The 13,368-nt window shown below is 39.5% G+C and overlaps 1 protein-coding gene across 3 annotated transcripts in view; it reads right to left on the bottom strand.

Moving 5' to 3' along the window:
- ST7 (suppression of tumorigenicity 7) overlaps nucleotides 1–13,368 on the bottom strand; it is a 93,355-nt gene that overhangs the window by 60,334 nt on the left and 19,653 nt on the right. The window contains exon 1 of one of the 3 annotated variants that reach the window (XM_075208981.1): nucleotides 7,553–8,003. The exons of the other annotated variants lie outside the window; for them this stretch is intronic. Within the exon in view, the coding sequence (XP_075065082.1) occupies nucleotides 7,553–7,574 (22 nt within the window). The 5' untranslated portion in view covers nucleotides 7,575–8,003. Of the gene's footprint in view, nucleotides 1–7,552; nucleotides 8,004–13,368 lie in introns of those variants that run through there. 3 annotated transcript variants of the gene reach the window in all.

The following is a 13,368-nucleotide window of genomic DNA, read 5'->3' on the forward strand; positions in this document are numbered from 1 at the left end:
TGTATGAAACATGATCTAGTATTTTATTGGTATTTTATCCAATGTTCTATTGAGGAATCATTGAAGACAGATTGTAGAAATCTTTATATGTATTTATTTAATAATAAATAAATACACGTTGTGGTTTTCAGTACACTAACACCCCTGTCCTCTGTAAGTTGGGCTTTTTAGGATTGGTTTGGGCTTGTTTTTCACTTAGCGGTTGCTTGCTTTTCATTTCAGAGTTGGCAACCCTGACCATAGCATTGTATTTGGCCCACTACGACCACTGATAATATCTCATAAATCTGTCTTGTTTTTTTTTTTACCTCAATGAAGCAAAACTTATATGGATTATATCATGATAAAACAAACCAAGAGAAACTGACTGCTTTATGGAACGTTTCACACGAGCGTGTCACCCTCTAATTTATTTTACCTATATTACAAGAGCCTTCAGCTGGAAGTCTATGTCCACATGCAGCCTTTTAAGTGTGTTTTATTGTGGTTGCAGCTAGGTTGTTTTTTTTTTTACATTACCGGGGCAATCGCTACAATCATTTCCTGAGAAGACCAGGTTTAGTTCCAGACAAACTGCACTTGCAAACTCTTCAAACAGGTAAGTAACATGAAAGGGTAGGGATACTTAAAAAAATAAAATAAAAAAATAATGAAGTCCTAAATTGGCCTAACCTCATTTAAGAATGATCTGCTCCTATATACTGAAATGTTCAAGTTCCAATCTATCCAGGTGGACCCAGGGCCGGATTAAGGGAATGGATGCCCCTGGGCTAAGGGCACCTCCATTCCCCCGTGAGGCCCCCAATGTGAGCCACCCGCCGCCCCCCCGTACCCCGTGAGGGCCCCCCCCCAAGCGCTTACCTGTCACTGTAGTTCTCCGTCCCCGGCGCGCTGTAAGCTCCTTACTGAGGAGATCTCGCGAGAGTTCACTCGCGAGATCTCCTCAGTAAGCAGATTACTGAGCGCCGGGGACGGAGGACTACAGTGACAGTGCTCAGCAGCATTGATGGGGCTGGGGGCGCCCCCGCCCCCGGACCGATCAATAATGCTGCTGAGGACTTTGAAGGGCCCCCTGGATGCCCGAGATCCCTGGGCTATAGCCCAGTTAGACCTCGGGTTAATCCGGCACTGGGTGGACCTGATAGTTGTAGATGATCCTACTCAGACTGATCACTTATAGACAGTTGCCAAAGTAGAAATGCAAATGAATGGAAATTTCACGTTTTTTAATGAAGGCAGTAGGAGAAGTGGGGGTGAGGCATACCACTGTATACCAGTCCACTTCAACCACTGCTTATAGATGTATATTTTGTTTCAACATGTAGAAATACCGGATCTAGCACCATTGAGAAGATAGTGCATCAGACCTCTAGCCTGCTTAATTGAACAATGGGGAGCGATATATGAGGCAAGGGACAAAGGAAAAAAACAAAACAAAAAAACAACCTTTAAGAGGTCTTCAGGATGTGTAGATAACAGTACCCCTTAATAACAAATATCATTCGTACTTGTCCAGAATCTATGCAAAGAAACTATGGTTTATGGTGAACCTTAGTGTTGACAGCATCATTCACCTCTTGTTTTACACATTTAAGGAGAACCGGTCACATTTTAGGTAACACTGTTTTACATAGTGCATTAGGCACTATGTTAATGTGCAAAATAAAATCCATTTTTAAGCTTTCATTGCTTGGAAGAAAGCATAGAAGAAGAAAAGAAGAGGAAAAAAAAAGCGGGAACTCCAGGTGGCTGTCTCCGTATGGCAAACCTATCAAGGTAGGAAAGCAGAACAGAAGCCGCCTAGGAGACTATAGTGCACCCTGACTGACTCTCTCACTGAAGACATGACAATAGGGAAGGCATAGAGAACCTGTTTTTTTTTTTTTTTTAGATTAGCAATAGAAAATCAAACCTCAGGAGACATTTGGTAAAGTGACCTCCTTGGAGGGCCTGGAGACAGCCCCAAGTATGCTCAGCAAAAGGACTAAATAGTTAAAATGGGAGGGTGTCCTAAGAGAGGATGCACAGTTGTGACTTTCCCTCATATACCAGGGGGCCCATAGGTCATCAAACTTATGTTGTTTATTATGCAGGTAATATGTGATATCATCCATTCTTCTTAAGGGCTCTAGTGATGGTACAGCCAGAGTTTTTACAATTTTAGCAAGTAGAGATCAGCTGCAAGGATGCAGGAGATACATTTTTAGTCTGGGTGGGAGAGGTAGTGAGGTGTTTCAATGAGACTCGTTGCTAAAATAAAAGCACCTAACCATGCAGTTCCCATTTGCAAACATTTGTGATACAGAATGGGTCTTCTGAAGAGCTCGGTGACTTCAAGCATGGTACAGTGATAGGATGCCACCTTTGCAATAAGACTGTTTGTGAAATGTCATGCCTGCTGGATATTCCACGGTCAACTGTAAGTGATATTATTAGAACGTGGAAGCGTTTTAGGATAAAAAGCAACTCGGGCACGAAGCAGAAGACCACATAATAAATTCACATAGCGTGGTCATTGACTGATTATTCCTCTGAAGAAATCACTCCTATGTGATGAAACGCGTCAGTATTTAGGATGCAAAGAAGCTAAAAATACAGATCACCTCGAGGATCTCACTTTTAACTTTATTCTATTGCAATCTTCCTGGAGACGTGAATGAGTAAGTTACCAGCCGGTGTGTAACTGTCGGGAGACAGAGCAGTACATAGCGTGGTCAGCGCGTTTCTGAAGGATTCATCAACATTAAGCAAGCCGAACACCGTGGAGGTCCTCACTGGGGCCAGGGAAGTGTCAGTTGTGTCTGTGAGCGGTATTTACATATATTTGTTATATTTGCTAACCTGAACCTAGGTTAAATTGTGATTCGTATGACTACCGACTAAGTTTGCCTTATACACCGACAGCTCACTGTTTGGACAGAGTCTTATACAGGACACTATTATGGGGTGTTTTTTTTGCTCTATTGCAAGATCTATATATTGTACTCAGGAGGGTCAATCTGTTTGTGAAACATTTGATGCACATGAGGTGATTGGAATAGAAGAGTACGGAAACTGAACATTGGCATAATTACATTCTGGATCATTGTGAAATTATCAGTTCCTGAGGTGGATAAGAGATATACAGACATATTGTGAGATCTATAAAGCAACACTCCTTGAAGATAACTCTGATTAAGGAGCTAAGCATCAATTGTGATTTTTGTATATATTGGATTTCTAGATCAGTGCACCGATTAGTATTAATTTGCAATATTTTATAGTGTGGTATATTTAGGTTTGTGACATTTTTAATAAATTTATATATTTTTTTTATATGCTAGTTTTACAGATTTATTTGTAGAAAAGTGTGTACAACTCTCAGCGCTGTGGATTTTTAATTTATTGTTTCCAATGTAAGCACAAAAACGTTTTTTCACAAGCTTAATGGAATGGTTTTCCATGGCCGAGCAGCTGCATGCAAGCCTCACATCACCAAGACCAATGGATGGAGTGGTGTAAAGCACACAGACACTGGACTGTGGAGCAATGGAAAGATGCGACGAATCATGCTTCTCTGCTCTGTGAGTCAGACATGCCAACTGTAAAGTTTGATGGAGGCGGTATAATTGTATGGGGCTATTTTTTAGGGTTTGGGCTAGGCCCCTTATCTCCAGTGAACGACAACCTTAATGCTTCAGCATATCAAGTCATTTTGGACAATGCTTTGCTTATAACTTTGTGGCAACAGTTTGGGGAAGGCCCTTTTCTATTCAGACATGTCTGTGCCCCAGTGCACAAAGCAAGGACTACAAAGACATTGTTTGACGAGTTCGGTGTGGAAGAACTTGACTGGCCTGCACAGAGCCCTGACCTCAACCCTACTGAACACCTTTGGGATGAACTGGAATGGATATTGCGAGCCAGGCCTTCTCGTCTAACATCAGTGCCTGACCTCATAAATGCTCTACAGAATGAATGGGCCCAAATTTCCACAGAAACACTCCAATATCTTGTTGATAGCCTACCAAGAAGAGTGGAAGCTGTTATCGCTCCAAAAACTATTAAACTATATGTATTTTAATACAAGATCATCTCTGTCGGTGTAATGGTCAAGTGTTAAAACACTTTTGTTCATATAGTGTGTGTGTGTCTGATATACACTTTTTTTTGATACAGCAATATAATTCCTAAGAATATTTCACAATACTGTATTTTATACTTCAAATTTTCACAAAGTTGTTTCAAAATAGACACGGACGGTACAGAGTAAGTAGACCTGTTAATAATCCGGAATTAATAAATAATTGGCCTTTTACACAAGCCAGGAGGAAGAGTCACTAAGGCTGGCATTTCCCTGAAATGGAACAGCCCCACTGGTCCTTAGCCCTGAAGAGGTTAAAAAGTCCTAATAAGTGGTGGTATTGTACAATAGCATACCCAATTAACCTTTTCCTTAAATTGTCTGGAGATGTACCAGGTTTGAAAAGCAAATAAATAATTTTCAGTGTGAAAACAGTCATGTGTGAATGCAACTCTTCCCGAAAAGTAAAGGATTTGTTGGCAACACATTACTGTCAGTCAGGGAAGAACAGATCTAGAAAGCAGAGATGAGTGAAATCATCGGTAATGCGTTTGCGCTTGAACTTGCACATTTTGGAGATGCAGTTCCAGCAATACAATCTTTGGGTTCTGCTTCTTCACCTTGCTATGCTCACTGTATTTAATACATTTGCATTACACTGAAGGTATAGACTACGAGTAGAACTTAGATGAGGAGAGTCAATTCTGCAGTGTGGCATAGTCTGACCACTTAAGGCCAGATTCCACGGACCAAACCTGCACAAATTTGCTGCCAAATAATTTGTGGAACAGCCTTGACAAGTTTGCTCATTTCTACTATAAAGTGAAGGATTTTTTCCCCAGAGATTCTGCTTGATAAGGAGTCAATGGATTGTTTGCTTCTTTTATAAAAAAGAAAAAAAATTAAAAAAAATAAATAAATTAATGTGTGGTCCATACAAGCAAGTGATGGACAATGGACACATTCAAAAAACATCTTTATAACTTTCTGCACATAACCAAATTGTAAATTAGTAGATGGAAAGGATGATAGCCCAGGGAGAAATCAACTGCTGCTTTTGTAGTAAAGAAAAACAGTAATCTCCTTTTATGATACAAAAAAAAGAAATGTTTTATAACAAGATACCTAGAAGTATAAATAAACCTGTACAATACAGATTGGCTATTTTCCAATATACTAAAAAAAATAAAAATCAGTTTTACAATATGTTGCATAACGTAGCAACATCATAATGCCAATATAGATATTCTTATTTTTAAGGCCTACAACAATAACTATCAACACAAACACGTTAACCCCAGAGTTCCGTAAGTGATACCAGGCCAATATTAGGTACCTAAGTAGACAAACTGTCGACTGCTAAGGCTACTTACAACAACAAAACCAAATAAATCTTACAGGTATGTAATCTAATCCATGACCACCAATGCTCTTTTGCTCCTGAAAAAAAAAACAAAACCACAAAACAAAAACATGGTTTTATGTAAAACAATAAAGGGTATATTTACTAAACTACGGGTTTGAAAAAGTGGAGATGTTGCCTATAGCAACCAGATTCTAATTATTATTTATTTAGTATATTCTACAAAATGACAGGTAGAATCTGATTGGCTGCTATAGGCAACATCTACACTTTCAAACCTGCAGTTTAGTAAATATACGGCAATTCTCTTACTATTAATCCATTTTATAGAGTACATTCCAGAGTAATAAAAGGAAAGGTTGCCAAATAAAAAAAAAAAACAGAAAACGGACGCCTTATTTAACTACAATTAGTAACTGAAGCTTAAACAGAACACTATTCAAAGCATTTATTTAGTTTGCTTCCTGTGCCTTTAAACAACTAATCAAAATGGCAGGTAATGCACTTCAGCACTAGCCCAGTTTAATGCTTTCTGTGGCTGCTGCTGTGCTAGAATGAGCACACTAACCCCCTCCTCTTTATTAGTAGTCTGGTTGCTATGGAAACAAAAGCAGCTAGCAGCTGAGAGCAAACAGATAGTATGTCTGTTGCTTTACCAGCAAAGCATGTGCAAAATATAAAGGGAACACCCTTTTAGAGATATTGTACAAAGCATGGCAAGACACTGTCAATGGAATCATCCAGAATTAGGGATGTACAGATTCTCCTGCCTTAAGAAAGGATTTCACATCTAGTGCAATCATGGTGGGCGTGTGCAGAACGCTACAACATTCTCTGATCCTAAAATCTGCATGTAGAAAACTGTTCCCCAAAAGCAGTAGATTAAGATTGAATATCTATAGAATATAGATTCAAAGTATTTCATTCAACTGGGGAGATTCAGGATCACAATAAACACAGATGGATCCATCATTGAGAGCGACACAAGTGAACACAATCTAAAATACTACAAACACTGAACTAAGAAAACAAGTATTGGTTTTAATATATCATAATACAAGTCATGCTATCTGGAAATGACCATAAGTCTACTTGTAACATGGGATAACATTAGCTATGCAATCACAAGCTACAGCAAAAGAGAAACACCATTTGCTAAGATGACTGGCATGTGCAAGGTCACAGTACTGACTGACAAGGGGAGTCTGGGGTTGACCTGTGAACACACAATACACTTGGTGCACCTGCTTGTCTCCTTGCAGCACCAGATTATGAACTTTGTCTCCACAGCATTTTATTACAAGACAGTTGGTGAATACAGTGCAATTGATAGAAATGCACACAGTGTATATAGGGAAGCAATCCAAAGATGCTACAAGATGTGCATCAACACACGTGTGAAAAGTTTTATAATGCGTAATCTTTGTGCAGTTATAGCCTGGAGAACGTAAGGACAAGGGCCGCATGTTTTTAAGGCTGTATATAAAAGCAAAGCTTTATTCTTAACCCAGTCACTGCATTTCATCTGACTCAGCCACTCTTATGGTTGTATTACAACAAAACTCCAAAGTCATTATCTTCACAGAGCTCCCTCGTTCAAAAAACATATAATTACTAATGTAAATGTACATTTTAACACGATAATCAATTACTGTTAATAAAGTGTCTACAAAATCCCAGATTAAGAGCTGCTTCTGTCAAGCAGTGATTTCTGGACATGTGTCAAGAATCAACCCTGTTATTTCACTTAAACCCTAGTGGTATTCTCATCCAATGTGCCTCCCAAAAGGGACAAAGTAATGCCTCTCAGAGAACAGGGGTATAGAAACATACCGAAAGACGGATCCATTACTGGCTCTGAGGAATCACTGACATGTTCTCACTCTGTCAATACATTCTGGGAACGCTGTAAGCTCTCCTCTTCCCTACTCTGCAGCCACAGAAGGATGGAAGCTGCCTGACTAGCTAAAAGAAGCATACAATCAGACCAACATAAACGCTGTAAATCACATACAATACATCCTATACAATAAACTGCACCACAACCCAGATATGAACATTGAAAAATTATGATTAAACATAAAAATATTGGCAAAAGGGAATAGGATTCAGATGCATTTACTTACATGAGGATTCTGTACCAAACATGGCTGGCCTCAGATCAGAGGTTTAATAAATTAGAATAAAATGAAGGATGAAATAAATGGGGCTTTTACACAGCGGGGATCATGAAGCCAGACAATGCAGTCCCAGCTATCCAGCTGCCAGCTACCTTTCTCTAAAGCTGAAGGCTGCAGAGCACTCTCACTGAGACAGAAAGAACCCTCTTGACGGAGAGAGAGAGAGAAAAAAAAAAAAATCATGAGCTGCTATTTTCAGTCCAATTGGCAAGCATAGGCCAATGTGTCTTTTCTATGATGCAGCGAGGCAGAAATAGGTAGCAGAAACCAGATACTGCAGTCCACAGCCCTACTCTCCGTAAAACAATAGCACAGCTTATGCACACACTGAATGACGTCAGGACACTGCAATGACCGACTGCTGTTAACCAAAGGCTAGGAGGGAGCTTGGATAAAGCAGAGTAATTCAAATAGGAATTCCTTTGTCACCAAAGCCACAATGAAAAGGAGACATCCCCTTTCTTACATCTTGCACAGCAATGAACGGAAAGTAGCCTTTGCACTTGTACATTCAAATAAGCCAACAGTAATGATTTACTTTACAGAGAAGAGAGTCTACGTAGATATTGCCCACAAGATTTCCAGGTTTATTCATTTTGGAGGTGGGACTAGTGCAAGTATTGCTATATGTGCGAGATGAGATTTATTGTACATCCCTGATAGGAAGCAAAAACACTGCAAAAGAAAAAATACCTTCTATGGATCAAGCCACACTAGTTAGTATGCAACATTAACATTAAGATGTGCGATTTGTATAAAGAAGGACAAACTATACACAGAAACATTTTTTTTTTCCTGTTGGGGGTTGGACAGGGAAAATGATGATTATAGTAGGACAGACTTTTTCTGTATGTAGTTAGAAAAGGTATCCAATTCTCTCTTTTTATGCAGCTTGCTCATATTAATTATATGTCTTTTATAATCATTTATATAAACACAATGACATTTTAGAAAATTAAAAATAATTAAAATCAATTCAATTTCTGTCTTTTCGTTCCACATATATAGCAGGGCCGTCTTTCCCCCTGGGCACGCTGGGCAGTTGCCCAGGGGCCCCACGAGCATAGGGCCCCCCCTCCATAGGCAGGGCCAAATAAAAAAATAAAAATCTATTCACCGCGGCGCCCGGAGCCCTCCCTCCTCCCCCTAAATAATCGGGCGGCCCCTCACTGTCTCTTCCTTCCAGTCCAGCGCCTAGCACTTGGGCAGCAGGGTGACTAAGTGGTTAGAACTTCTGCCTTACAGCACTGGGGTCATGAGTTCAATTCCTGACCATGGCCTTATCTGTGTGGAGTTTGTATGTTCTTCCCGTGTTTGCGGGGGTTTCCTCCGGCTGCTCCGGTTTCCTCCCACGCTCCAAAAACATACTAGTAGGTTAATTGGCTGCTAACAAAATTGACCCTAGTCTGTGTGTCTGTCCATCCGTCTCTGTCTGTATGTGTCTGTCTCAATGTTATGGAATTTAGACTGTAAGCCCCAATGGGGCAGGGACTGATGTGAGCAAGTTCTCTCTACAACGCTGCAGAATTAGTGGCGCTATATAAATAAATGGTAAAAATAATACTTCTAGTGCTTCTACACTGCACGTGTGAGAGGAGACAGTGTCTACCACACAAGATGGACAGCAAGTTGGGTGTGCAGCTCAGAAAGACTTCTCAGGGAGACCCTAAAACTGGCGAAATAGTAGGAGGCGAGTGACACGTCTATGCTTGCATAGTATGTATATACAACACACTTACAGTCACCTTATATGTTCCTTTCAGAATTTAATGCATTTTGTCCAAAGTTTGTTTAGTCATTATAAACGTTTATGCGATGTAAACATTTTATACCCATGTGAATGTTTACATATAGATGATCTGAACTGAATAATCACACAAGTGATGTAAATGTATGTATAATCTCCCGTAAAAATACCTGTACCTATGAGTTCTGATGTCATTGGTTATAATGAGTGAGTGCTGAAGCCAACACTTAAATATTTATTATGGAAACCCTTTGTGTTATAAAAAGTAATGCACCTCAACTTTAACTTACTGCAGCTATTAGAAGTCACCTGAAATTACTGTATATCATTTTATATGGTCACATCTCCCATCCAAATACTTTACAGGAAGTTGTGCATCTACCCATGTTTTTTATGAGACTGCATGGCTTATCTACCTCTTCAGATGGACGATTGGTGCCTGAGAAGGTCATCCCAATTTTTGTTGACACCATAGGAGCCCATGTATCAAGGCACAGCTATACAGCTTTTTTTTCATGTTTAAAACACTGATTTTTGTTGCAGTTACCAATAAATATAAACTTACTTTTATTGATCATTTACATTTTTATTCTTGGGTGTGGTTGTGTAGGTAGAGGCCAAAGTGCACTGCTTTGCCCAAGGGCCCATAATGTTGTTAAGATGGCCCCAATATATAGTAGTAGTAGGATTCATAGTTGTACACCAGACTTATAATCTTGTAGATGCACTGCCACAACTTTTACTGAATAAATGAACTTAACTTTCTTATGTGCTTTTCAGCTATTACTTTCCATTATTAACCATAGTTGAGAATTCTGGTGGTCCCTGGACATGACTGTTTTCTGTAGGCGTAACCATTTTGGTTGAGAACCTTAGAATCTGGTGGTGGCAGGTTACTTAAGTTTGTTTAAACTACAGTTAATTAAGTCCATATAAATGTATCAAGCTGAGAGTTTGCCGTCGGGTTTCAAAAGTAGAGATGTTGCCTAAAGCAGCCAATCAGATTCTAGCTATCAGTTTATAGAATGTACTAAATAAATGATAGCTAGAATCTGATTGGTTTTTCAAACCCGCCGGAAAACTCTCAGCTTGATACATTTACCCCGTGGTGTCCTGTAGGGAAATCACTGAATAGGAATAGAAGAAAACAAAAGTATTCTATAGGCAGGCGCTCTGGAGTCAAATAGTTTTGTATCAAATTATGCTTAAAATAATTCAGATAGTAAAAACAAATCTATTTAGCAACTTTCATAGATTATGTAATCATCCAGTTAGAAACTTAGTAAAAAAAAATATTTTGCCATTCCAGCGTAAAACAAATTTAAATCTCATCTATCTATAGTTAAAACATGTCACAAGCAAACTAACTCTCACATCACAAGTAGGCCAGAAGACTATCTAACAATAAAAATACAAAGTGTCAATTTTACAAATTCAAACTACTGTTAAAGTCAAACACAAATTAAAGAGATAGGCATATAATATAATATTTACATATCTTTTTAATAATATAAAATAGTAATATATAATAATAAATACATATATATTGAATTTAACTTTAAGACCGAAAAAAAAAAAAAAGCTTGGTTTTATTGTTTTGTGCATGGGGGATCCCTGGTCCTGGTGATTTTACAACACTATCCACACGTCTCTGGTGAAGGCATTCTTTAGGGGTCATTTAATTCTTGACAACTATATCAAAAATATAACATTCTAAAAAAGGTGTAGATTACACCACAGTGTTGTAAAATCTTAATGGTACGTAGAGCATCTCATGTTGGAATATCTGGTATTTGCCCAAGCTAACAAGTGTTAACTAAATCTAGAAAAAAATAAAAAAAAAAAATGCAGGAAATTCGATTAAAAACAGTGTGTAAAATTTTTCACCCTCCATTTTGAGCTGTTAAAGACTCCATTAGAAGTAAATGAAAGCATTTTTTTTCCTTTTTTTATTGACACTTGGCCAGTTTCGATTATACCACAACACCTAGCCAGTGTTTCCCTGTCTCCTAGTGTGCCATCCTTCCATGCATTGGAGATTTTAAGTGATCTTCATTGTAGGAATGGTTTGTATGCCAGTTTTTCTGTCAAAATTATTTAAATAAAATAGATTAGTGAACAGGCCTCAGAAATCATAGGTATTTGTTCCCTGCACAGAAGGCCACTGTTTAATGTGCCACCAAAGGAAAACTAACAATGCTTTGGAACAAAAAACAAACATTCCTTCGGATGATCAAAATGAAGGCTGATATGTCTGGCTATATTTCTGTTTGTTGGAAGGGGTTTTGTTTTTGTTTTTCTTCCTTATGAGTGGATGGTTTTATATTCGCCTTTCATTTTTAAATGCGCATTATTGGTAGTGTGTGCCTTATGTTAGTTTCAAGTTTATTTGAGTGACTCCTTTCCCCCTGCGTGGGGAATCCCTATGTGTTCCCCTTTGCTGGTAATTTCCTTTCCCCTTTCTTTTTTTTCTGTACCTCATATACCTTTGAAAAATTTAAAAAAAAATATTTATGCGAAAAAAAAACAAACAAACATTCCTATATAACTACTTTTCTTACACTGAGTTACTGTAAAAACCAAGCATACAAAAGTATTGCCATGAAATATTTAAATTTATTTCTTCACACGAATGCCAAAAGGAATCATACATTATTCCAAATGAGCAATGGAAACTATAGACTAAAATGTACAATCTTGTATATCATCATCATCATCAACATTATATAGCGCCAGCAGATTCCGTAGCGCTTTACAATTGGGAGCAAACATTAATAAGACAATAGTGGGTAATACAGACAGAGAGGTAAGAGAACCCTGCTCGCAAGCTTACAATCTATGGGCAGGCCCGGCGCTCCCATAAGGCAAGGTTAGGCACTTGCCTAGGGCGCCGGGCTCTGGAGGCGCCACAGAATGAACATTACTTTAAAACTGTGCGGCGACCGCTGACCATACCTGTCACGGCCGCCGCACAGCATGCAGATACATCCACAGGGGGGGGGGGGGGGAAGAGGCTATTGCTCACCACCACCGCCTCTCTGCTCCATCTCCTCCCCTCCACTCACTGACTGTCGGGCCGTGACATCATCATCACAGCCCGACAGTGTCAGTGAGTGGAGGGGAGGAGATGGAGCAGAGAGGCGGTGGTGGTGATTTAAGGTAAGGAAAGACGGGGTGAAGAGGGAGGAGGAAGCCGATTTTTGCAGGGGGGGGGGGGGGGGGGGTGCCGATTTTGACAAAATGCCTAGGGCGCCATGGACCCTAGCACCGGCACTGTCTATGGGACAATGGGAGTTTAAAACACAAGGGCATGTGCTACATCGCATTGCACAATGGACCAGCTAGAATGCAAAGGTAAAAGTATTGAGTGGGCTGTGTGTGTGGCAATGTTGGTCAGAGGGTTGTTGTCTTCGCTGTGTAGAGGATGGTAATAGGGTAATCTAGGGAAATTAAGATGGTGGTTGAGGAATATCATAATGTTGTCTGAAGAGGTGGGTTTTCAGTGAACGCTTGTAGGTTTGAAGACTAGAGGAAAGCCTCACTGTACAAGGGAGGGAATTGCACAAAGTGGGTGCAGCCCGGAAAAAATCCTGTAACCGAGAATGGGAGGATGTAATGAGAGTGGAAGAGAGACGTAGATCTTGTGCAGAACGGAGGTGTCGAGTTGGATATTTTGAGACAAGTGAGGAAATGTATGTCGGTGCAATTTTGTTGATGGCCTTATATGTTAGTAGAAGAATTTTATTTTGAATTCGTTGAAATACAGGCAACCAATGTAGAGACTGACAGAGTGGCTCAGCAGAGGAATAACGGTTTGCAAGGAAAATCAATCTAGCAGCTGCGTGCAAAATAGATTGTAGGGGTTCAAGTCTGACTTTGGGAAGACCAGTAAGGATGGAATTGCAATAGTTGATGCAGGAGATGGGTGCATGAATTAATGTTTTTTCGCTGTGTCTTGTATCAGATATGTGCGTATTCTGGAAATGTTCTTTAGGTGTATGTAACATGATTTAGA

The sequence above is a fragment of the Mixophyes fleayi genome, chromosome 4 (assembly GCF_038048845.1).
Source record: "Mixophyes fleayi isolate aMixFle1 chromosome 4, aMixFle1.hap1, whole genome shotgun sequence".
NCBI lineage: Eukaryota > Metazoa > Chordata > Amphibia > Anura > Limnodynastidae > Mixophyes > Mixophyes fleayi.